A 25,612-nucleotide genomic window follows, 5' to 3' on the forward strand; every position below is an offset into this window, starting at 1 on the left:
GTACACAATTTAGTGGTTTTTAGTATATTTACAGAGTTGTACAACCATCCCCACTATCTAGTTCCAGAACATTTTCATTATTCCAAAAAGAAACTCCATATCCATTAGCAGGTACTCATTATATAATAAGGTGGCCTTTTGTGTCTGGCTTCTTTCATTAACTAAAATGTTTTCAAGGTTCATCCATGTTGCAGCATGTATCAGAATTTCATTTCTTGCTATGGCTGAATGATATTCCGTTGTATGGATATACCACATTTTGTTTACCACTTATTAATTGGTGAACATAGGGTTGTTTTCACTTTTTGTTATTATGAACGCTTCTAAGAATATTAATTTAGAAGTTTTTGTGTGGACATATATTTTCAATTCTCTTGAGTACACATTTAGGATTGGAATTGCTGGGTTACACAATAACATTATGTTTAAATTTTTGAGGAACTGTCAGAATGTTTTCCAAAGTGTCTACACCATGTTACATGCCCACCAACAATGTGTAAGTTTTCCAATTTCTCCACATCCTCACCAAACTTGTTATTACCTATCTTTTTTATTATAATCATAATAATGGGTGTGAAGTGATATCTCGTTGTGCCTTTGACTTGCATTTCCCGCATGACTAATGTTGAGCATCTTTCCATGTGCTTATTGGCCGTTTGTATATCTTCTTTGAAGAAATGTCTATTCAAATCCTTTTTCCATCATTTAATTATTTTTCTATGGTTGAGTTGCAGAGTTCTGTAGTCTGGCTTCTTTCATCTAGTGAAATGTTTTTAAGGTTCATCCGTGTTGCAGCATGTATCAGAACTTGAGTCTCTTATCAGTATATAATTTGCAAACGTTTTCTCCCATTTTTGGGGGGTAGTCTTTTAACTTTTTTGGTGGTGTTCTCTGAAGCACAGAAGTTTTTCAATTTGATGAGTTTCAATTGATTTTGTTGTTGTTAAGTATGCCTTTGATTTCATATCTAAGAAACCATTGTCTAATTCAAAGACAGAAAGATTTACTCCCATATTTTCATCTAAGAGTTTTATAGTGTTAGCTGTTACATTTAGGTTTTTGGTGCATTGTGAATTAATTTTTTTATATGGTGTGAGGTAGGCATCCAACTTGATTCTTTCGTATGTGTATAGCCAGTTGTTCCAGCATCATTTCTTGGCATCATTCAAAACAGTGAAAACTGAGTTTCCATAAATATAAGGGGTTATTTATGAACTCCCAATTCTATCCCATTGATTTATATGTTTATCTTTATGCCAATACCACATTGTCTTGATTACTGCAGCTTTGTATTGTTTTGAAATCAGAAAGTGTGAATCCTCCAACTGTTTTTTTTCATTTATTTTTATTTTTATTGTTTTTGGCCATTCTGGGTGCCCTGTTCCACATAAATTTTAGGATCAGCTTGTGAATTTCTGCCTAACGAAACAAAACAAAACTGGGATTTTGATAAGGATTGTTGAATCTGCAGATTGCTTTGGGGAATATTGCCGTCTTAACAATATTATCTCCTGATCCATGAACATGGGATGTCTTTCTATTTATTTTGATCTTCTTTAATTTCTTTCAAAGATGTTTTGTAGTTTTATTGTACAAATCTTGCACTTGTTTTCTTAAATTTATTCCTAAGACTTTTATTCTTTTGAGTCTATTTTAAATGGAATTGCTCTTAATTTCATTTTTTGTGTTGTTCAGTGCTAGTGCAATCAATTTTTGTACATATATTTCATATCCTTTTTATGTTAAAATATTGTGAACATCCTATAGCTCTTAAAAAACAACTTATAGAATTATATGGAAAATATACTCCTACAACATCACTTTAATGGCCTTGTAATATTTTACCATGTCAATATACTACAACTTATTTAGCTGCCTCTTTATTATCGAACATTTCAATTGTTTTAAACTTAAAAAAAGTTATAAATAGCTCTAATAGGTACTTGCCATTACATCTTTGCAAACTTCTTGAACTATTTTCTGTATATAAATCTCTAAATTGGAATTATTAGGGCAAAACATGTGCATGTTGGAATCACTTATTAAGCACTGCAAAAATTGCCTTCCTGAAAAGTTATAAGGTTTTCACTTCTACCAAGGTACTTTATACCTGATTCCCTGAATTCTTTTCAACTTTCAGTTTTGTTTAAAAACACTTTTGCTAGTTTGAAAGGTGATAGATAAGCTCATTAGTATTTCACTTGAATTTCACTTCCTAGAAAGGTAAAACATTTTTTTCATATGTTTATTAGCTTAAAATAATTCTTTTCTGTGAATTGTGTTCGGTTTTTTAGCCCTAAGTGTTCATCTTTTCCTAATTGTTTTGTAAAAACAGTTTATGTATTAAAATCATTCATCCTATGTCTTTTAATGGTATAAATTTCCTCCTCCATTTATTTTCCATTCTTGTTTAGTTATGGTGATTTTTGATGTACACACTTTCATTTTATTTTTTATGTAGTCAACTTATCAGTCTTTATGGCTTCTCCTTTCGTGATTTGCTCCATCCTTCAAAACTCCAGTCCTACTTCCTCTGGGGGCATTTCTGTCCCTTTTGGCCAACAGCTATGACACCATCCTCTAATTGCTTAGAGGGCCTATGTGTGTGTGTGCTTCGTTTTGGTGAGGTGTTCCTGCATTCAAGACTAAGCCTCAGCCCCATGGGAGTATTCTCTGCCCTGCGGTCAGCTTGACAGCTCGAGTATTTCACTCAACATCTCTTAGTTTATCTATAAAATTTAGCAGATTGGGCATCCAAAGGATTTCCTCCAGCGTAGCTTTCCATGTTGGCAAACTACGACTTCCACTACTGGCTGTCTTTTAAATATATTAGTTCTGCCACTCTCAATTCCCTGTGATCTCCTTTGATCCCAGACTCAGTATGTGGCTGCATCCCGATATCGTTGGGGTACAGAGTTTGAGTATTGACGTAAGTTGTCTTTTGACAATTGAGACTTGTCTGGGAAATCAGTGTCATTGATGTAAGTTCTGGAGGCAGTGGCAGTCTCTGCTGCTGTCTCACCCAAATTCGTTGCAAGCCTTCTTCTCTTCCTTTCCTCCTTGTCCAAGGTCGGAGTTGACTTTTCTGGCTGGTCTGAGACGGTGAGTATCTGGTGAGGAGAAATATCTGATTTTGCCCGGCAATGGGAAGGTGGGGCGGTCCCGGCCAGGATCTGGAGCCTCCAGGGTAGAAGCCGGGCAACGCCTTTCGCCTTCTCCGCCCGCGAAGTTTGCAGCACGCTGCACGATTCTAGAGACGCTGTCTGCTGGCCCGAGGTTGGGCGCTGTCAGTTCCTGATCCCGCGGTGCCCGCTGGAGTTTCAGATTCTAGAAGAGAGGAGCCGCCCCCTCGCCTCCGGCTCCCGGCGCGTGGGGCAGGAGCCCGGATTCTCGGCTGCACACACCCTGGGCTGCCCGCGTGGATCGCAGGCGGATTGTGCTGTCTGGCCCGCCGTGCCCCCGAGCCCCTCCACGGGCGGCGGAGGAGGGAGGGCCGTGCGCCGTGGCATGGCTGCTGGCCCCGCGGCTCCGGGCTGGGCACCGCGGGCAGTCCAGCTGCTGCTGTTACTGTTGCTGCCCGCGGTGTGCGCGGCCGCTCCGGAATCCCCAGCCGCGGCCCGGCTCAGCCTCCACCCACCCTACTTCAACCTGGCCGAGGCGGCGAAGATTCGGGCCACCGCGACCTGCGGGGAGCCCGAGCCGGGCGGCGCGCGACCCCGGCCGGAGCTCTATTGCAAGTTAGTAGGGGGGCCCACCGTCCCGGGCAGCGGTCACACGATCCAGGTAAGATACCCGGAGAGAGCGAGGCGCTGCGGGGTCCGGGGGCTCCCTTTGCGTGCGGTCTTCCACTCGGTGCGAAGCGATTGGGTACCTTCCCCCTCCGCCCCCCGCGCGCTAGAGACCCCAGGCGACCGGGAAAGGCTTCCCACAACTCCCGCGCAGGCCGGCGACCCCAGAAAGTGGGCGCGGTGTCTCGAGAGTGATCCTGTGGGAGCACCGCCCTTGCCAACGCGCCGCCCAAGGCGGGGATGGGTAAAGCACGCGAGGTGAATGAAGGCTAAGGTGAGGTTTGGGCTAGCAGAGCAGGAAGTCCGAAGCTGCGTTCTGGGGATGCAGCGAACTCCGGTCCCGTCCAACCTTGGTCGGTCACCCAGGTAGCTGCTGGCCAGGCACTGAGTCCCTCCCGGGCTTCAACCGTGCGCCTCCTTCCAGGCCCTTCATCTCCGCTTCCTTACTCAGAGGAGAAGGTGTTGGCAGTTACCTTCCGTGGTGTATTTTAAGGGAGAATTTTAGTTTATATCAGCAGTAGCACTCCGATTTCACCGAAAAGATGCATTTCACCCCGCTGCCTGAAGTGCCACCATCAGAGTCATTGGGGGCAAATGAGAATCGAAATGGACAGAGCTCGCAGAGTCCATCAGAGATGCTCACCGGGACCAGCGGGTGGAAATGATAAAGTCACTGGTGCTTACTCAGCATGTGGAGATGTGCCAGGTGCTTACACACGATCCTCACAGCCGCACTGAGGAATGGATCGGGTGAACAGGCTGAGAAACACGCCTATGTCATAAAGTAGGGCAGCTGGATTTGAACCCAGTCCTTAACTCCAAAATTCGCTTTACATAAAGCCATAATTACTACCTCTTTCTACTGGGAAGTGTTGCTGAATAATAGGAAAGTGTTGCCGAAAGAGGGAGTAATTTTGGAGCTTGGGTTCCAAACCACGAAAGATTGTCACTGAGAGTGTAGATCAGTGTTTTAGAAACTCTTTTGATTATGCATTTGCACAAATGACAGGTTGTTGAAGATGCAGTGTCAGTACATATTTATTTATAAATTATATGCATCTATTACTTTATTAATATATTGTGTGTACGTCAAATATGCAAAAATAGAAATTTAAAAGAAAAACAATGATGATGAAAATACTTTTAATTTTCATTAGAAGCCCATAGTAATTTTGCTTTCTCTAAATGTTTTATTTGTGATTGTCTATAGTTATTTATAAATATAGAAATATACAAATGTAATCATGTGTGTAATTGTTTTTGACAAGTTTAGGTTAGCACTTATGATACAACAATTCAAAGTAGTTTTATATTAATATTTGAATTTAGTGGTTGGCATAGATGAAAAGATACCTCACAGAATATGTAGATTCAGATAGAAGAAGAACTGCATTGAATACTGAGTTCCAGAACCAGCTACATACTTTGCGAAGTCCAGTGAAAATGAGAATGTGGAGCCCTTGTTCAAAAATTAGTAAGAATTTCAAGATGATGATAGCATAGAATTAAACAAGTGAGGGGCCTGTCTGAGTGTGTGACCCTGTGTGATTGCACAGGTCTCATGCTGTCTGAGTTCGTTAAATCACAGGACTCATATTTCTGCCCCATCCTTCAATTATTCTAATTTTTTTTTTAAGTAAAAACTTGGCCAGTAAGTGTTTGCTTTTCAGTTGATATTCAGTACTTCCTGGTAGGAAGGTGTTGTGTTTAAATGTTGTAAACAATAGTTTCAAAATACACTTCTTCTTTTGAAAAATATTAAATATGTTATAAAATTCTGTTTCCATGTTTTAAAAATGTACAACTATGAAAACTTTGAGTAATACAGTTCCATATTTTTAGCAACAAAAGATGAAACATTTCCAAACATCTATTTTTCAAAATGCTCTCTCCAAAGCATATATATTTTTTATAACAGTATTTACTTTTTCACACATTGTTAAAAGAATACTTTTATTTTGATGGAGCAGAGTTAAGTATCTCTATTGTTTTGTAAGTATCCATCAGGTAGTGTATTGCTGGCAGCCACTTGTCATCCCAGAAAAAGTCAGCAAATTTGGAATTTTTGTGAAAAAAAAAGTGTAACATCTTTAAACGTAAAAAAAGGCCTTTAAGTGTTATACATTACCGTGAGATAACCAGTGAACCTGTGTTGTCAAAAGAATTTCAGTCACTCCTCATTTCAATACAAGGCTGTAACCATCCTATTTAGGAGAAGAGAATCCCCATGTCTGCTTAACCGGGCACATGCAAGCTCCGAAGTGTCCTAGTCAGATGGTAGCCTGGTGGAACCCCTCCTCTTCCCATGGACAGACATTCAGGACTTTAGGTGACTTGTGACCAGCTGACTTGTGGACTGAATGAAGGTCCCTAAGCAATCTGTATATGAAATATTAGTAGAACTGAATTTCTTCATGTTTAGGTAAACTAAGCATAAACAGAAGTTTTAATATTCCCTTCTTGCACCCCACTGGATTGCCTGGCATACCCAGCTTTGGAGAGAACTGGTTTAATTATTTGAGAGTAGATGCAAGGAGAAGGAAGGAATCAAAGCAATTTTCAAATGTTTTCTCTCTCCCAGATTTGCCTAGGAATGGGCCAACCCTTATTTTCATCAACTGGTGTTTTTATTGAGTGTTCATAGTTTGACACTACTGTTTTGAAAAGTCATGTTTTCTGTTCTGAAAACCAAATAGGTCATTAAAATAGGTTCCAAAATAGGTCATTAAACCTGGATTCACAGTCCAAGATAGAGTAGGAAGTGGCTTTCTGAGGTCACTCAGCAGGCTGTGTTCTCAGACCAGGGTTCAGACTGCCGAAAAAGAGTGCTATCTAGTATTAAGTCTTGTATTTCTCTAAAGGTAAGAGGTGAACAAAAGCTCTGCTGCCTAGTGCTTTCTGCTTTCACAGTTGAATGCTTGGGAAGATATACTGATTGCTGATATGAGAGGTTCTCACCTAATGAGAAGTATGTTGGTGAACAGAAGGGGAAGCCAAGTTCCAGAGACCAGGCTGTTAGACACTTGCGATAGCCCAGTGTTGGTGGCTTCTTGTGCAGACCTGCCTTTTAGAGAAGTGAGGAGTGGTAGGTGATGGGTGGGAGAAGGGAAGAAAGATTATGGTTAATCAATTGGTTTTACCTGAGTGCTGATCATCTTGAATCTGCTCATCATGTATAGCTCAAGACGGGAAATGGAGAAGAGTTAACTAAAATAGTTCTATTTCTTTGAACTTTCTAAAAATAAATCTTTGGAGCTGGCCAGGGTTTAGAATTTCAGATCAGAAGTTTTGCAAAAAAATATAAAAACTGAACGTCATGTCTTTGAATAAAACCTGAGTTTGTGGTCCTGATTCTATACTAACAATGCTGATATTTGAATGGTAGATATTTTAAAAATCTGAATTTTATTTGTTGTATGAAAAATGTTCACTGTCGTTTCTCTGGATTTAAGATTCATTAAATAAGATTTTATATACTTGTTACTGGTCAGATATTAAATTTTTGGTGTATGAGAGCTCTTTGATTCAGGAATACTGTCTGTGCAGTTCACAGCTATATCCCCAGTGCCTAGCACAAAGCCTGGAAAAATATAGGTGCTCAGAAACTATTGAATGAAAGGGTGGTGGAATGAAGATACCGGTAAAGGCTGTAAAGAAGTTAATGGAAGGAGCAGACAAGAAAAAGATGCAAATTCTATTCTGTTGAAAAGCTATTACAATTGAAATATGTCACACTTTGTGCCTTAATTCTAAATGTTTACTTATGTATGGAATCTAAAGACATTGTTATTTACTGACATGTGATAGAGATGATGATAAAATGGAGGTAGAAAACTGTATTTAAAATATAACCTTGTTTGGGTTAGCTTCGCATAAACAGTATACTCACAAGGAATGAAATACACGTATCTACCAGACCTATGATCTTGATTTTGTACATCGACAGTTCAACACATGGTTTATATGTTCCTTAGTTACATTTTGATTTATGCATAGAAGTGTGTATCTAACCTGAATGATATTGATAGAGAAACACATACACGTGAATTATGGCTAAGAGTGACAGTGCTTGCCACAAAGCGGTCTCGGTTGTGTGTGTGACTTGGACTAATGGCCATAAACAGGAAACTCAACTTCTTTTGTTTAGAACTATTGTGAATCTAGAGAATCATTTGTTAACTTCAGCCAGGGCCTTTTCCTTTGTGAAATTGATGTGAAAATCTTGAGAATGTCTAGGGAAACCCAACTATGTCCATTGATATAGTTGTAAGAATGATCGATAAGAGTTATTTTGAGACTTCAGACAAATGATTACAATCATCAATTTAAGGATCAGTGATTTTTTTAAAAATGATTTTCCTAGTAGTTTTTCTGTGTTTGTGGACATTGGCTAAAGTTTAGCAATGAAGGTTTATGTACAAAACATAAATGTTTTCCTTTGGAGAGCCAGGTTTACTTACCAGTGAAAAAACATGGTTCCACATGTATTATTGTATGAGTTAGAGGTTTCTTTTTATTGCAGAAAGTAGTATTCTATTGTATGGCTATACCTTATTTTCTTTACCCATTCATTAATTGGTGGACATTTGCGCTGTTTCTAGATTTTGGTTATTATAAGTAATGTTGCTATGAACACTCACAAACAAATCTTTGTGTGAATATGTTTTCAGTTTTCTTGGGTAGATTCCTAGGAGTCAAATTGCTAGATTATATAGTGAGTTCATTTTTAAGTTTCTGAGAAACTGCCATTATTGAAAATGGGATATTGATGTATCCAACTATTATTATGGAATTATTTCTCCCTTCAATTCTGTCAAGTTTTGCTTCTTATATACCTGAGGTGTCAAAAAAATGTATATAAGTGGACACTTTGGTCAACGTTGCGCAAGCAGTAGTTTGCAGTAATCAGAAGTGTCTGGATGCAAATGGTAACAACTTTGAGCACCTCTTGTAATTGCAGAAGTTAAATGTGATTTGTGTTCATCTTTTGTTATCGGTATATATTGAGTATTACAATTTTAATACAGTTTTTCTTTCTTAAAATGTGTATATATTTTTTTGTCCCCCTCTTTATTTTGAGGCTTTCTTGTTTGGTGCAGCTATGTTTAAATTGTTATATCTTCTTGATGAGTTGGCTCTTTAAGTACAATTTTAATACAGTTTTAATACAGTTTTTTTTGGCACCCTCTTTATTTTGAGGCTCTCTTGTTTGGTGCAACTATGTTTAAATTGTTATATCTTCTTGATAAGTTGGCTCTTTTATTAATGTGTAATGTCCATCTTTATCTTTTGTAACAATTTTTGACTTAAAGTCTATTTTATCTGATATTAGTATAGCCACCCCAGTTACCTTTTGGTTCCTGTTTGCATGGAATACCATTTTCTCTCTTTTCACTTTCAACTTATTTGTGTCTTTGGATCTAAAGTGAATATCTTGCAGACATCATATATTTGGATGTTATTTTTCATTTTTTATCCATTCTTCCAATCTCTGCCTTTTAATTGGTAAGTCTAATGCATTTACATTTAAAGTGATTATGGATAAGGAAGGACTTATTTCTGTCATTTTGCTAGTTGTTTTCTCTATGTGTTATATTTCTTTGGTCTTTCAATTTCTCCATTACTGCCATCTTTTGTGCATAATTTCTGTTTTTAGTGTAGTATTTTCACCTTCTCCTAATTTTCTTTTCTGTATATGTTTTAGTTATTTTCTTAGTTGTTACTCTGGGGATTACAATTAACATCCTAAATGTATAACAGTCCAATTTGAGTTGATACCAATTTAGCTTCAATAACATCCAAAACTCTGCTCCTATACAGGTCTGTCCCCACCCCCTTTATAATGTTATTGTCACAAATTACATCTTTATACATTGCTACCCATTAACATAAATACATAATTATTATTCTATGCATTTGTCTTTTTAAATCATATAAAAAATTGCAATAATGCTGGATTTTTATATTTATCTATGTAGTTACCTATACTGGGGTTTTTTATTTCTTCATATGGCTTTGAGTTACTGTCTAGTGTACTTTCCTTTTAGCCTGAAGGACTCCCGTTATCATTTCTTGTAAGGCAGGTCTACTGGCAACAAACTTCTTCAGCTTTTGTTTCTTTGAGAATGTCCTAATTTCTCCCTTATTTTTGAAGGATAATGTTACCTCTTATAGAATTCTGTCTTTCAGCAAGAAAGAATATGTCATCTCACTGCCTTCTCCTTTTATGGTTTCCAATGAAAAATGGGCTGTTAATCTTATTGGGGATCCCTTGTATGTAATGAATTGCTTTTCTCTTGCAGTTACAAGATTTTCTTTTTGTCTTTTGACAGTTTGATTATATTTTGTCTTAGTGTGGATCTCTTCGAATTTATCTTACTTGGAGTTTGATGAGTTTCTTGGATGTGTATAAGGTCTGACAATTAAGTTCACAAGCTCATCCTAGAAAAAGTGCTACATATTGCTGAATATGACCATGGTCACCTTCAAAGTACTCCCCTTGTGAAGCTATGCACCATCAGCACCTAGTCCATCCTTCAAAGCAATTTTGGAACTCTTTTTTTTTGGAATGGCCATCAGAACTGTCATCATATTACCCTTGGTATCCTGAATGCCATCAAAATGTCTTCCTGTCAATATTTCCTTTATCTTCAGGTAAAGAAAGAGGTCATTGGGGGCCAGATCAGGTGAGTAGGGAGGGCGTTGCAATACAATTATTTGTTTACTGGCTAAAAACTCCCTCATTCACAGTACCGTTTGAGCTGGTGCATTGTCATGATGCAACAGTCAGGAATTGTTGGCAAAAAGTTCAGGTCATCTAACTTTTTCACGCAGCCTTTTCAGCACTTCCAAATGGTAAACTTGGTTAACTGTTTGTCCAGTTGGTACAAATTCATAATGAATAATCCCTCTGGTATCAAAAAAGTTTAGCAACTTCGTTGCAACAAGTTCGCGAACTTAATTGTCTGACCTCGTAGATTCATGTCTTTCATCAAATTTGGGAAGTTTCAACCATTATTTTCTCTGTTTCCTAAGCTGGTATTTTATTCATCATCTCTTTTATTGAGCTCTTCAACTCCAGAATTTCTATTTGGTTCTTTTTTAAAGTTTCAATCTCTTTGGTAAATTATTCATTTCATTCATTGACTTTATTCCTCAGTTCATTAAACTGCCTATCTGAATTTTCTTTCTGGGAGGGCATCTCATTGAGTTTTTTCAGAACTGCAATCTTGAATTCTCTGTCATTTAAGTCACATATTTCCATGCCTTTAAGTTTGTTTTCTGGAGATTTTTCGTTTTCTTTCTAAGCTGTCATTTTACATTGGTTACTCATGGCAATTAATGAATTATTTTTTTTCCTGGGCATCTACAGGAGTGAATTCTGCAGCGGGTTGGTATAAAGAGGTCTTTCTTTGCTCACCAGTAGGTGGCGCGGGAGCATTTTATTTTTTCTCTTGTGCTGTTCGGCTTCTCCCATGGTGGGAGGTTTCCTGGGGAGGTAGCAGTCTCCTGGGTGACCAGGTTGCCGAGGTCTCAGGGCACCACCCTCATGGGAGGATGTAGTGGCTGATGGGGTTCTGAGACGCTGAAATCCCAGTGCTGCCCTTGCAGGCAGATGCAGAGCTTTGTATCTCAGTAGTCCTGGGTGCCCCCTGATGGGATTAGCCCGGAAAGGTGGGGGCAGGGTGGACTGGAAGAGGAGGCAAGCCTGTGGCCCTGATCTCTTCTGAGCACTGGTGACCTCCAGACCACAGTTGCCTTGCCCCTACAGCTCCTTCCCTGTCACTGGAATTAACTGCACTGTGCATCTGCTGCTCAGGAACTGTCTCTCCAGTTCTCAGGGCTATAGATATTCTGTTCTTTAATCTGACACTGCAACCATTTTGTTTTTCTTTCTGGTCCCGCTGCTAGCACTGGGAGGGCGCAAGGTGGGGAGCTCTGGGAAGGTGGGAGAGGTGGCCAGGCTCTGTGGCTTTGTTTTCTGCCTGATGGAGAGGGCTGTTAAACCACAGTTGTCAGAATCCTTCTGTATTTGGTCTCTGCCCCAAGGGCTCTGCCCTGGTTGCTGGGTGCAGTCATTTTATATGCTGATTCCCTCAGGCAGGATTGCTGGGGCCACAGAAAGTGCCCCTGCAGTCTCAATCTTCCCCTTTCCCAGGACCACAGTGTGCTCTGGGCTGTGTCCCATGGCTCCCATCTCTGTACTTTTCCCTTCCTCCTCTGTTTGCCCGGATTCTCCCACCTTCAGATGATCCCATGCGCAGATCTCTCAGCCGTGTTTGTGTGTTACGTGTGGAATCCTTTGCTGAATTATAGCTGTTAAATTTGTTGTAACTTCCAGGGGAGATATCAAGGAGCACTTCTCACACTGTCATGTTTTTGATGTCACTCATCAACCATTATTTTCTCTAATATCCTTTCTGCCTCTTTCTCTTTTCTCCTCTGGGACTCCCATAATTTATATGTTGGTCGATTTTATGGTGTTCTACAGGTCCCTTGGGCTTTGTTTATTTTTCTTCATTCTTTTTTTATCCTCAAGCTCAATAATTTCATTGACCTGTCTTCAAGTTCACCAATTTGAGTAGATCCCAGAGTTCTGAAAAAGTTTATTCTGACAGTTTTTGCAAGATTAATTGTTGCTTCAATGGAGGGACAGATCATTGAAGCTCCCTCCACCACTTTTGGTGATATCCCCACATCTTTTATTGAGTGCTTCCTTACCTTCTGGTACCACAAAAATTTTCTTTGCTCCAGCCTTCTTGGAACCAAGTACTTTTCCAAGAAGTTCTATTCTTTTTCTTTCTTTCTTTTTTTTTTTTAAATTGAGTGTGGTGTTAAAAATCAAGATCTGGTTATGAAGTGTGCTCATTTGTTATTGCCATATCATTGCTTCTAGACCCTTTCAAAGCTAGGAAATATTTGTATATCTACTAATTCTTATATGCACACACATCTACATTAGAAATGCAGTTGATTTTTGCATATTTATCTTGTATCCTATGACCTTCCTGTAGTTTTTTGGTAGACTCTTTAGAATTGTCTCCATACAGGATTACATATGTTTTATTTCCTTTTTTCCAATCTGTATGCCTTTAATTTCTTTTTCTTTTAATTAATTAATCCACAAACTTATTAAGTGGCTCTTACAAGCCAGACACCATGCTAGATGCTGGGGAGGCAAACATGATCCAGACATAACCTTTCTGTAGATGACTAATTTCTTTAATGGCCTAATTTTTTAAAAAAGGCCAGGGAAACTCCTATGGGAAAATAAAAAGTTGCCTTATTGTACGTATTATCACACTACTCTCACTTAGAGGTGAAGAGCTCTGGCTGTGCAATCGTGTAGACCTGAGTTTGAATTCTAACTCTAACAGCTCTCTGGCCTTGGAGAATTGCATAATCTCAGTTTCCTCATGAAAAAAATAGGATTTAACAATAGTGTCTATCTCACAGTTTATTGGGAGGATAAAAATGACTTAGCATATTTCTTGGCACATAGTGCTCAATGAATGTGATTTTTCGCAGAGTGAAAAAATTCTTAGGTAAGCCCTCTAAAGGGGTAAGCTAGAAATATGATTTTTCACAATAGTTATTTAAAATTTTTGAGTAAAAAATTATTTTAATAATGAAATGTACAGTACATTATGTACTGAACCTATTTGGCATGCTAAATAATCCAGAGGTATAATGACTTCCATAGCCTTCTATAGAATAGCAACATTAAATTGTTTTGGTACTGTGTTAATAACTAGTTTAGGTATTATTTATTTATACAGGGATACATTTTTTATCAGCTAAAGTAACATATTTTGGGTGGGAGGTATTAACTTTGTAAGATTAATTTTGGTTATAATAATACATTCGTTCAGATCATAAATTTATTTCTGGTTGAGATTGAGGCTTTCATGAAACCTGTCTTAACTCTTATTTAATATTCTAAAATCATTTGCCTAGTGAAGAAAGGATTTACTAACTGGTACCTCAGTGGTCTCAGTCAGACTTAGAATTGTCTATATTTGTGCTATAGAAGTGGGTTCCTGGCCAAGGGACAAGTGGGGGTTGCAATCCAGCCTGGGCAAGGCTGTATCTGCTTAAAGGCAGGGACCCTTTTTCTGCTTCACATAAAAAAAAGCTGCTTGGATGATGTAGCAGGGCCTTTATTAGATGCCTCATGCCAACAGGACGGAAACTGCCCTGGGGAAAGCCAACTCATTGAGTCCCATGGTCCTGCCAGTTTCTCAATGTCATAAGCATATTGTTTTTTCTCAGTGATTTCCCATCCTAGATGATCAGAAAATACATGTGGAATTAATAAATGAATATTAGATAGAGAGAAATACGGGTTTTAATTAAGTTATCTATACACATCTTAACTGTAAGATGTGGGAAAAAGAAGTAATGCTCCGTTACTTTCAAGTTGCACCATATACTCCACATATTATGTATAGGAATGATACCAAATAAGGGGGGGAGCAGAATGTTGAGTAGGGAGAACAGCCTTATAACCAGGGGACTTGCTCCTCTGCTTAGTGCAGGGTATTAATTTAATACACCTATAATATTTACTGATCTTTGGAATTGATCTAAAGCACCTTACACATACTGACTTCTTAATTCTCACAACAAGTTGTGATGGAGGTAGTCTTAGCATGCTCAGTTTAAACATGGGGAAACTGAAGCACAGAGAAGTTAAGTGATTTGTTCAAGATCTCTCAGCTAAGATGTGGGAAAGCCAGGTACTCTGGCTGCAGTTTCTGCTCTTACCCACTATATTGTGCTGCCACCGCCACACCAACTACTCCTCCCTCGGAGTTCCAGCCAAACTTTGCACCACCTCTCTAATTCCATTCCTCACCTGGGAGCCATTTATTTTCATGTCTGTATCCTTATTAGATCATGAGCTCCCTAAGGGTGCGGCCACATTTTCCTGTTCATGTCTGTCTGCCCTGTGGCAGCTTGTTGTAGACACTCCACAGATGCTTTTTGAAGAAATGTTCAAAGAGCAACACCATGATAGACTTCCTACTAGACCAGCACCTTGGTGGAAGGGCTTTGGATAAAAAATACTTGAATTTCAACAACCTGCCTTTGAAAGACAGGTGTGGCCCTGATGTGTTGAATTTCAAGGTAGAGATGTCTGATGCAGTGGCTAAAACCAATGACTAGACCTGGGTCACTAGAAACTGGAAGAGGCAAGGAAGGACCCTTCCTCTGCAGGTTTCAGAGGGAGCATGGTCCTGCCAACACTTTGATTTATTTCTGATTTCTAGTTTCCAGAACTGTGAGACAATAAATGTCTATTGTTCTAAGCCACCCAGTTTATGATACTTTGTTTTGACAGCCCTAGGAGACTAATATTGTACAGTAACTATCTTAATTTGTTTGGGCTACCATAAAAAAATGGGTAGTTTATAAACAACAGACATTTATTTCTCACAGTTCTGGAGGCTGGGAAATCCAAGGTCAAGCTGTGGGCAGATTCAATGTCTGGCAAGGACCCACTTCCTGTTCATAGACTTCTGTCTTTTCGCTGTGTCCTCACATGGTGGGAGGGATGAGACATATCTCTGGGGCCTCTTTTATAAGGGCAAAAATTCCATTCATGTAGGTGGAGCCATCATTCTAATTCCATTATCTAGGAGGTTGGGTCTCAACATACGAATTTGTGCAGGTGGGGGAGAGATACAAATATTCATTCCATAGCAGTAACTTTAGCTTTAGATCAGATAACCAGTCTCTCAGGCAGTCAGCATTATTTATAAACCATTCAATGAGTGAGTCTTATCTGTATATGGGAGAGTGGAGAATGGAGGCACTGCATGAGGCTCTCTGGGTAGTTCTCTGGGAATTTCTAGTCTGATAACTCAAAATGTGGCCTGTAAACAGAATTTGTTCTTGGCTGAACAAATATTTAGGGATCACCCACATTAAGAGTCATTCTTAAATATGCACAACATGTCGGAGGAGCATAAAGTAAGAATTGCCTAATAGAGGTTGGGTGGTGAGAATTTGGGCATGATGGGTACCTGTGAGTCTTTGATCTCTTTTTACACAGAGCCCAGCGGTCAGACGATTCTTTCACAAGTGAGGTCTCTGGGGCTGCATCAGGGGAGCGACAGAGTGGGATAGAGAAATGAAAAGCTTGACTCCTTGTTTCCTGGGATTGGCTCTGCAGAGACTAAATATTGCTAAGGATTTGGTTGTACAAAAGACACTGGTGGCAAAGATTCTCTATAAGGTAGTTTGCATAGTGATTTGATGAGAACACAAAAATTTCAGACTTTCAAATTTTCCTGTATGTCTCATTTGTTTCCAAGCGTCTTTCACTGTGACAGCTGATCACTTAGTGTATATAATATAACATTGATTTTGAGTGTTTTTAACAAACCAGAAAAATTAGCAGGAAATGCTGGAAGACCTCATTGGGAAAATCTCTCAGTAAGATTGCCATAAACTAGTTGAGTGTTCTTTCTTTTGTTTTATTTCATTATCTTTTAGGTGAACTTAGTAGACTTTAAAATAAAAATATAGCTATTGACGTCAGTCTTTCTAACAGAAGTGTTAGGATCTGGTAAAATCTTGGTTCCCTCTCTCTGAGCACCATGATGGCTTTGAAGTAATTTTTTGCATCCCTCACATACTTGGTGGTGTTAAGTGCAGCTTTATTTTTCTTTGATCATTTACTTGCCTGGGTTCCGGGGTGTTGTTTTTCTCTATTACGTGTAGCAACTGTCACAATAACTTAGGAGGATTGTAGCAGAAACAAATCACAGTAGAACTGCTTGATTAACCACAAGGAAGATGAGGCCAAGGGCCTTTAGAATCATTACTGAGATGTTTGTAGCCAACAGTTCTCCATATTCACTGAAGATAAGAAGGATAATGTAATGTTGCAGCATGAAGGATTGAGGTCAGCTATGGAGAAGGATTGCCTGTGCAAAGTGTGCTGCACCACTGAAATGATTTTCAAGAGTCCATCTCTAGGTCAAAATCCTATGTATGATCTTTTAGGCCCAACCGTAGGCAATTACACAGCTTTGACTGACAGGCCTCATGGAAGAAGCTGCCCTCCCCACACCAGGCTTGCGTGCAGTGGGTGCGTTGCAGTTTTCTGGAGGGAGTTGCAGTCAAATATTCAGGCTCCCTTGAACCAGCCATGCTTATATGCATATCTTCAATCTCAGCCCAGGAACTTCTATTCAGAGGCATCCACAGTGGACACTTCCTGGAGGTCTCTACTGAGACTTATTGGAGTGCTACAGCTGAGGCACTTTCCCTGACTCTGAGTCAGTGCTTTTCTACTCCTGTTCCTTCTCTTCTCCTTACCCCCAAGCCTCTGGGACCATAAAAAGGCAGGAGACTTTTGTCTGGTGCTCCTCAGTAGTGGGATAATTCTCCTGTCATCTGACCTTTGCCTGGTACCATTCCCTGGGGGGAAAATAGAACCCTGAGGAGTGGGCACCTTTCTCTTGCCTGAACTGTCCCAATAAGTGCATGAGGTCTTGATTGTCACTTTCAGATTGGCTCGTTGTCCTCACTGACCCCCTCAGCACCTGGAGGCTTGACAGGAGTTGGTAGAATGTCTTTTGTGGATGATCCATAATGTAGATTCTTATCTACTACAGAAAGAACTGGTACCTGGAGACACGTGTACACCTATTTGTGTGTAACACTTATCCACTCATATATCCAACAAATATTTATTGACTTCTATGTGCCAGGCACAGAGGATGGGGATACAATTCTGAACAAGACAGAAAAGGTCCCCGCCCATGTGGAGCTAGCATGCTATGGGGAGACTGCCACCAATGAGTAAAGGTATACAATAATTATAGATTGTTATTGTGTCTTGGAGAGAATAAGCAGGATTTTGTCATAGTGATTAATGAAGGGAATCCTCTTTAGGTTGAGCAGATGGAGAGTCGTGTCTAAGGAGGTGTTGATGGTGCAGAAACCTGATGGTTGAGAGAAAGCCAGCCCCGTGAGGAGGGTGGGCAAGTGTGGTCTGGGCAGAAGGACCACCAGGTACAGGGGCCCTGAGGTGGAACATGCTTGGTGTGTCCTAGGAACTCAGAAGGCTGTGCTGCCCTAGTTGTTACATGTTTTGAAAGTTACTCCTACATGAAACCTCTGTGTCCTTTTCAGAATTTATAAATACTTCATTTTATTTTTTGTATGTATCTATACCCTTTCTGGTCCTCAAATGAATTTAGGTGATTGATGAAAGTTCAAAAAGGATGAACAAAAGTGTTAAGGGAATTGGGACAATGGGAATATAAAGCAGTGAAAAAGTATAATTATTTCGTAAGGAGATTAAAATAATAACTGATAGGAAATGAGAGGGAAAAGCTGGGTTTGAGGAATGAATCAGGTCAGGGTCAGACTATCTCCCTGAGGACAGTATCTGGCTCTTAGCAAGTCAGTATTTGATGGTTGAATGAATAAATGATCAGGGCAGATCTGTTTTCATAAAGGTAGGCGTTGGAATAAAGCTCTAAACAGGAGGTGCTTTGGGTTTGGGGCATTGAGTGGGCAGGCCTACATGTGTCCTGGCCCACCTCATAAATCTGAGTTTGTTTTAGAGCAGACCACTTACATGCTACTTGTAGGTACCAAGTGACCCCTTGTTACCAGCGAAATGCCAACACAACATGTAGGGAACAAGAGAATTGGGGGAGAAGTAGAAGGAAGAAGAATGTATAGAAATCATGAAAAAAGTCGATTTTAAAACCTCCCGGAAGAGCTTCGTGGTTTTTTTTTTTTTTTAAAGGAACCAGTTGGTCCTAGAATTTGAACCTCCAACATTCTACTCTGAAATGCATCACTCTGAAACGAGTTAAAAGAAAAAAACCTCCAGAATATGGCCTGAATGGACATATTTTTTGAGTAATATGTATCAATTTTGCAGACTTTTTAAAAATTTGCATTTAAAAAATGTTTGTAAGTAACCTTGAGCCCCTCGTTTTATAGATCTCTCAAATCCCTACCCCCAGGAACCCAGCACGCTACAGATGCCATGAATCCTGTGTGGGGGCCACAGAGCTAAGCACTCTCCTTTGCTGTGTATTCGCCCTTCACCCCACTACGTGCAGACGTATAGGTCTGCAGGAAATTTACAAAATGCTTGTCTTAATCATTGGTAACAACACCAATGTGCTTTTGTGCCTCTGAGAAGGGAGAATGCTCTGAACAAGGTCTTTGCAAAGGAGCAATCCCAAGTTGGGATGGGCACACTCCAGAATGTTCTCCACATCAGGGCTCCAGCGGGCGTGGGTTCTGGCACTTGAGACAGTGCCTTCAAGGCACATATCCGTGGGAACCTTTGTGAGTGATGACTAAGGGTAGGGTTTGCGGCAGCACGAATGTGGTGATATAGAATGGGGCTGTTGATGGATGAGTGTGGTTAAATGCTCATCTTGCCGGGGTTTTTGTGCCTGGCATAGGAGCATGCATCTGAGCTTCTGTCAGACAGGTGCTGAGCCTCTTTCCACACATCTGGTCATTGGCAGGTGTTTGGAAAATCACATAATTGCTATTCCAGTGCGGCCTCACACTCCATCCAAATCTAAGGCAGGACTCTTTGATGTAGCTCGCAGAGCAGCCAGGCCAGGATAGAGAGCATTCTGGGCTGTGAGTAACGTTTCCAGACCCACACACAAGTCCTGGTTCCTGCACGTACTGGCTGTGTGGTTTGAGGCACTTCACCTCTTTAAGTCTGCACTTTCTTGTCTTTAAGTTTTGAATACTTTTATGTAAACCTCAGTGTTGGAAAGATTAAGTAAAGAATGATGTGCCACTTCTGGGCTCTCACACTCTCCTGCTATCTTGAGCCCAACTTTTTTTGCTATTATGTGGTGTTTGAGTTACATCTCTCCCACTTAGGGGCTGGGTCCAACTCTTAGTATTTTTGTTGTTTGTACCCCAGCATCCAACACAGTGCTCTACACATTGTAGGCGATTTGAAAAAAAATTGAATGCATGAATGATGTTCAAACCAGAAAAGAGAAGTTATGTTAAGGAGCAGTGCTATAATCAACCTCTAGTTTCTTACAACAAGACAGTGTTTATATTGTGAATTCAGTTGCAAACTATTATATATGAGAAACTTTTAGTTAAGGCGAATCATCAGAAATGTTAGCAACCTTATAGTTTAGTGGTTACCAGAGGGTAAGGGGAGAGGGGGGTGGTAGATGAGAGTAAAGGGGATCAAATATGTGGTGATGGAAAGAGAACTGACTCTGGGTGGTGAACACACAATGTGATATATAGATGATGTATTACAGAATTGTACACCTGAAATCTATGTAACTTTACTAACAATTGTCACCCCAATAAACTTTAATTAAAAAAGAAAGAAAGGAAGAAAGAAAAAAACAAAAACAGAAATGTTAGCAACCAGGAGAGACTACTTTTTCCCATCCTCATGAAAAAGTGTAGGTCACTCTGTGGGCCTCTGGGAAAACACTGGCTTATCCTCTGGGCCCTCCAACCTTGAACTTAATTCTGTTTAGTTGCTTATTTGAAGAATCCTGTCCCCTTTCTTTCTAGCCCCTTCTATTACATTTGCTATTTCTATATGACGAGGCTAATATTAGCCTTGACACAATTCAGAATACGAGTTCCTCGTTCTGTTTATTTTTCAATATTCTCATCTCTGTCTGGAATAGTGTCTGATATACAGTAGATGATCACAATAGGTTTGTTGCATGGATGGGTGAATAATTGAACACAAGAACCTCCTTGTTCTCTCTCAGTCCCCCTCATCTCTGGCTTCTATCAGTTTTTGTTCCACTTTTATTTATTTATGGTTATTTTTTAAAATATTGGACCTCAGGTACAGAGTTGGATTATAGGTTATTCATAACCCTCAGTTATGACACACTTTCATCATTGGTCCTTACGTGGTCTGATTTAATATATATGTGGATGGATGGATTTAAAATAGTATAACAAGCATTCATAAACTTGTTACCAAAAATAGGGCCTTGACAATAACTTATATCTAACCATATGGTTTCCCTATCTCTTATCTCTCTGTTTCCCATATCTGGGGTTACCATCATCTTAAATTTTTTATTAATTTTTCCTTTACTTTCCTTTTAATATAGTTTTTAGTATATCTATATATATTCCAAAAATGTGCTTTTTGTTTTGGTTGCTCTTCACTTTATAAAAATTATATCATGCTTTAAAAACAAAACTAATGTTATATTGCTAAGACTCATCCATATTGTTTCATGTTGTTGTATATATTCATTTATTCATTATTGTTCATATATTCATTCCTTGTGTGAATATATCACTGTTGACTCATTCTCACTCCTGTGGCTGGAAAATTAGGTTATTCCCAGGATTTTGCTCTTGTGAACAGTGCTGCTATGAATATTGTTGAACATGATGTCATCAGATTTGTGCTAGTTTCTTTTTGGGTTATGAGCCTGAGAGTAGAATTTCTGGGTCATAGGAAATGTGAATTTTTGACTTCAGGAGGTAATGTCAAAAGAGTTTCCAAAGTCTTTGTACCAATTCATATTTCTACCACATCCTTTCTGGTACTTGTTATCCTCAAACTTTAAACTTGGTCCTATTGAATGGGTATAAAACAGTAGAGCACTGTAGTCACTTATGATGGTGATTGTGACCCTTTCTTCAAATGTTTATTGACATCTGTTTCTTCTTCTGTAAAATGCCTATTCTTACTTTTGCCCGTTGTTCTACTCAACTGTTTATACTTCCCTTATTGATTTGTGGGAGTTTGGGATATATTTCTGATGAGAATTCTTTGTTGATTTTACGTTCTTTGTTTAGTTACTGTTTCTTGTGTAATGAACCACCCCAAAACTTAGTGATTTCAACCAATGACAAATTATTTTTTCCTCACAATTCTGTGGATTGACTGGCCTCAGCTGGTGGTTCTTCTGCAATCCAAAAAATATTAGTTGGAAAATTACAGAAATAAACAATTTTTAAGATTTAAATTGCACGCCATTCTGAGCAGAATGATGAACGCTCATGCCATACCCCTCCATCCATCCTGGGACGTGAATCACCTATTTATCCAGCATCTTCATGCTGTTGACTCTCACTGCCACTTAGTAGCCACCATCTTGGTTATCAGATAGATTGTCAAGGTATCACAGTGCTTGTGTTCAAGAAACCCTTATTTTACTTAACAGTAGCCCGAAAGTGCAAGAGTAGTGATATTAGCATTTCAGATATCCAAAGAGAAGTGTAAAATGCTTCCTTTAAGTGAAAAGGTAAAAGCTCTTGACTTAGTAAAGAAAGAAAAAAATTGTATGCTGAGATTACTAAATCGATGGTAAGAACAAATCTTCTATCTATGAAATTGTGAAGAAGGAAAAAGAAATTTGTGCTAGCTTTGTTATGACCACAGTGCATGATGAGTGCTTAGTTAAGAGGAAAGATAGTAAATTTGTGGGAGGAAGACGTGAACCGAAAGCGTGTTCTGATTGATACCAATGTGTTGTTCCAGAAAATATAGAGTTTATACGGAGACTTCAGGAAGGAATCCTCTGAAATGAATGACCACACTCACATAACTTTTCTTACAGTATATGGTTGTAATTGTTCTATTTTATTGTTAGTTGTTGTTAGTCTCTTACTGTGCCTAATTTATAAATTAAATTTTATCATAGGTATGTATAGGAGAAAACATAGTGTATATAGGGTTTGTTACTATATGCAGTTTCAGGCATCCACTGGGGGTCTTGGAACATAGCCCATGCAGATAAGGGGGACTGCTGTGCTTTAAACCTCCACTGGAACTGGAACTGTGGGCAAGGATCTTCTTTGCATCCCAGTGCCTCACACAGGACTTGCACAAAGTAGGATATAAAGAGTAAAAAGGATTTGCTGAAGGAAAACATCTTTGCATTCTAAGTACAACAGGCTCTTCTTAAAGTGTCATATGGGACAAGGAAAACACAGCTCTAATAGATGGACGCTAAATAGAATCTATATCTGAGAAACACAATAAGCATAAACAGGTGATAAGGTTTAAGATTAAATGAAAAAGAGAAAGGCTTACTACTATCGTTAGAATGCATTATGATTAACTTCAACAGCTGACATCTCTAAGCTGCATGCTGCTACCTTTGTTTTGGTTATCTTTTCTACTAAATTGACAAGACAAAATTACTTGAAAATAAAAAAAGAACTTTTCTTTTTCAGGGGCAGTTCTGTGACTACTGCAATTCTGAGGACCCCAGGAAAGCACATCCAGTCACCAATGCAATTGATGGATCTGAACGTTGGTGGCAAAGCCCTCCTCTCTCCTCAGGCATACAATACAACAGGGTCAATGTCACCTTGGATCTAGGGCAGGTAAGTTATGCTTTCAAATGCAGTGGGGAAAATTTGTTTGCATCATTGTTTCTGTGGTGATTTCTGATATAATAATAATAATGTTAAAAAACCAACTTCAGTTTTAATGCATGAATCATTGTGAAGCCTGCTACATTAATATTGGCATTCCTCAACGCCCAGCATGGTGCCAATCACAATGCAGACACCCCTACTGTCTATTGAGTTAAAAAATAGTTGTAAATAGTTTCATTGGCAAAGATATTTTTATTGATGAGCTCTATTCATCTTGCAAAATTGATCCTCTGTACCCATTAAGCACTAACTTCCCATTGCCCCTCCCCCCAGCCCCTGGAAACCACCATTCTACTTTCTGTCTCTATGAATTTGACTACTCTAGGTACCTCATATAAGTGAAATCATACAGTATTTTTCTCTTTGTGACTGGCTTATTTCACTTAGCATGTCTTCAAGGTTCATCCATGTCATAGCTCGTGTCAGAATTTCCTTCCTTTTTAAGACTGAATAGTATTCCATTGTATGTATAGAGCATGTTTTGTTTATCCATTCATCTGTCATTGGGCATTTGCATCGTTTTCAGCTTTTGGTGATTGTGATTAATGCTGCTATGAATGTGGGTGTGGCAAAGATACTTTTATAGCATTCTCTTTCCTGGAACTCCTGACTCTGTGAACACTGACTGCCATAGTTTTTTACGTTGTTTGGCCAGCTGGTCCACAACGGAAGCTGACTTCCAGCCTGTCCTCCTGTGGTCGGCTAAGATGGCCCCCGAGATGCCTGTCCCCAGTGTAATCCTCTCCTTTGAGTGTGGGCAGCACTGTGAATATGATGTATGTCATGCCTGTGGTTAGTTGGCATTATATGACAAAGATGAATGGATTTTACAGATGTGCTTATATTCCCCAGTCAGTTGATGAACAGGGAGTTTATTCTGGTGGACCTTTCCTAATTAGGGGAACTCTTAAAAGGGGCTGGCCCTACCAGAAGCAGAAAAAAGTTTCCTGCTGACCTTGAAGGAGGAAACTGCCACATTGTACACTGCATGTGGAGATGGACACATGTCAAGGACCTAAGAGTGGGTTCTAGAAGCTGAGAGTGGCTCCAGCCAACAGCCAGCAAAAAAGTAGGGACATCAGTCCTATAACCAACAACATGTGGGAACTTGGAAGCCGGTCTTTCCAGTCATCCAGCAGACACCTTGATTGCAGCCTTGACCCTGAGCAGAAAACCAGGTCACGCCATGCCCGTCTCCTGATCTACAGAACTACAAGATGATAAATGGGTGTGGTTTTCAGGCACTAGGTTTGTGGCAATTTGTCAAGCAGCAAGAGAAAACTAATGTATCTTTTTATTTCCTTTTTCAGACCAGGGAGTGCCTCTCGTCCATTCTACCCTATTCCTTAAACAAATATTTATTGAGGGCCTTCTATGTGCCAGGCACTGTTCTAGGCATTTGGGATACATGAGGGAACAAAAGAGATGAAGATTTCTCCCATCATGGCATATATACCAGGTTTCCCCGAAAATAAGACCTAACTGGCAAATAACCCCAGCATGATTTTTCAGGATGACATCCCCTGAACATAAGCCCTAATGCCTCTTTTGGAGCAAAAATTAATATAAGACCCAGTCTTATTTTCGGGGAAACACAGTATTCCAGTATGGAGACAACCAACAAAATTATGCATAATAAATAAGTAAATATGATGTGTTACAAGCTGACAAGAACTATGGAAAAATGAAAAGGTGGATCATGGTAAGAAGATCATGAGTGCCAGAGACAAAGATGGTTTGCAATTTTAATTAGGAAAGTCCAGTGAGGGCTTATTGAGGAAAGACTTGAAGCAAGGGAAGGAGTTAGTCATATAATCTGTCACCCAGACAGAAGGAACAGTCCTGAAAAGTCCCTAAGATGGAAACTTGTCTGGAAAATACAAGGAGCAGCATGGAGGCCAGAGAGGCTGGAGCAGAGTAAGGGAGTGGAAGGAGGTAGGAGAAGAGGTCAGAGAGATAACAGGCAAGGCCAGATCACGTAGGGCCCCATAGGCCATGGTAAGGACTTTGGCTTTTAAGTGAAATGAGAGCCATTACAGAATTTCAAGCAAAGGAATGATATGATCTGATTTATATTTAAAAAGGATTTCCCTGGCTGTTTTATTGAGGATTATAGGGGAGCAAGTGAAGCTAGTTAGGAGACTGTCACAGTATTCTACTGGTGGAGGTGGGTGATTGGATTCCAGATATACTTTGAAGAGAGAGCTGCCACGATTTCCTAATGATTGGAATGTGGAGCGAGAATATAGAGGATTCAGGGATGATTTCCAAGACTTTTGGTATAAGCAAGTGGAACTGCTGTTTACAGAGATGTTGGAGACTATGGGGAGAGCAGGCTTGGGGGAGACTGGGAGTTATTTTGGACATGCTAAGATGGAAATACTGTTTGGACATCCAAGTGAGGTATGGACTAGGCACTTGGA

General features: G+C 39.6%; 1 protein-coding gene across 1 annotated transcript in view; it reads left to right on the top strand.

Annotated features, from left to right (window-relative positions):
* Positions 1-3,216: 3,216 nt before the first annotated feature.
* The window catches only part of LAMA3 (laminin subunit alpha 3), a 264,040-nt gene continuing 241,644 nt past the window's right edge, over positions 3,217-25,612 (top strand). Inside the window, exons 1-2 of the mRNA XM_088797937.1 lie at positions 3,217-3,783; positions 22,983-23,135. Of these exons, the coding sequence (XP_088654063.1) occupies positions 3,508-3,783; positions 22,983-23,135 (429 nt within the window). The 5' untranslated portion in view covers positions 3,217-3,507. The remainder of the gene's footprint in view (positions 3,784-22,982; positions 23,136-25,612) is intronic.

Source organism: Rhinolophus sinicus, chromosome 4, assembly GCF_057876585.1.
Source record: "Rhinolophus sinicus isolate RSI-liver-muscle chromosome 4, RSI-T2T, whole genome shotgun sequence".
NCBI classification, from domain to species: Eukaryota; Metazoa; Chordata; class Mammalia; order Chiroptera; family Rhinolophidae; genus Rhinolophus; species Rhinolophus sinicus.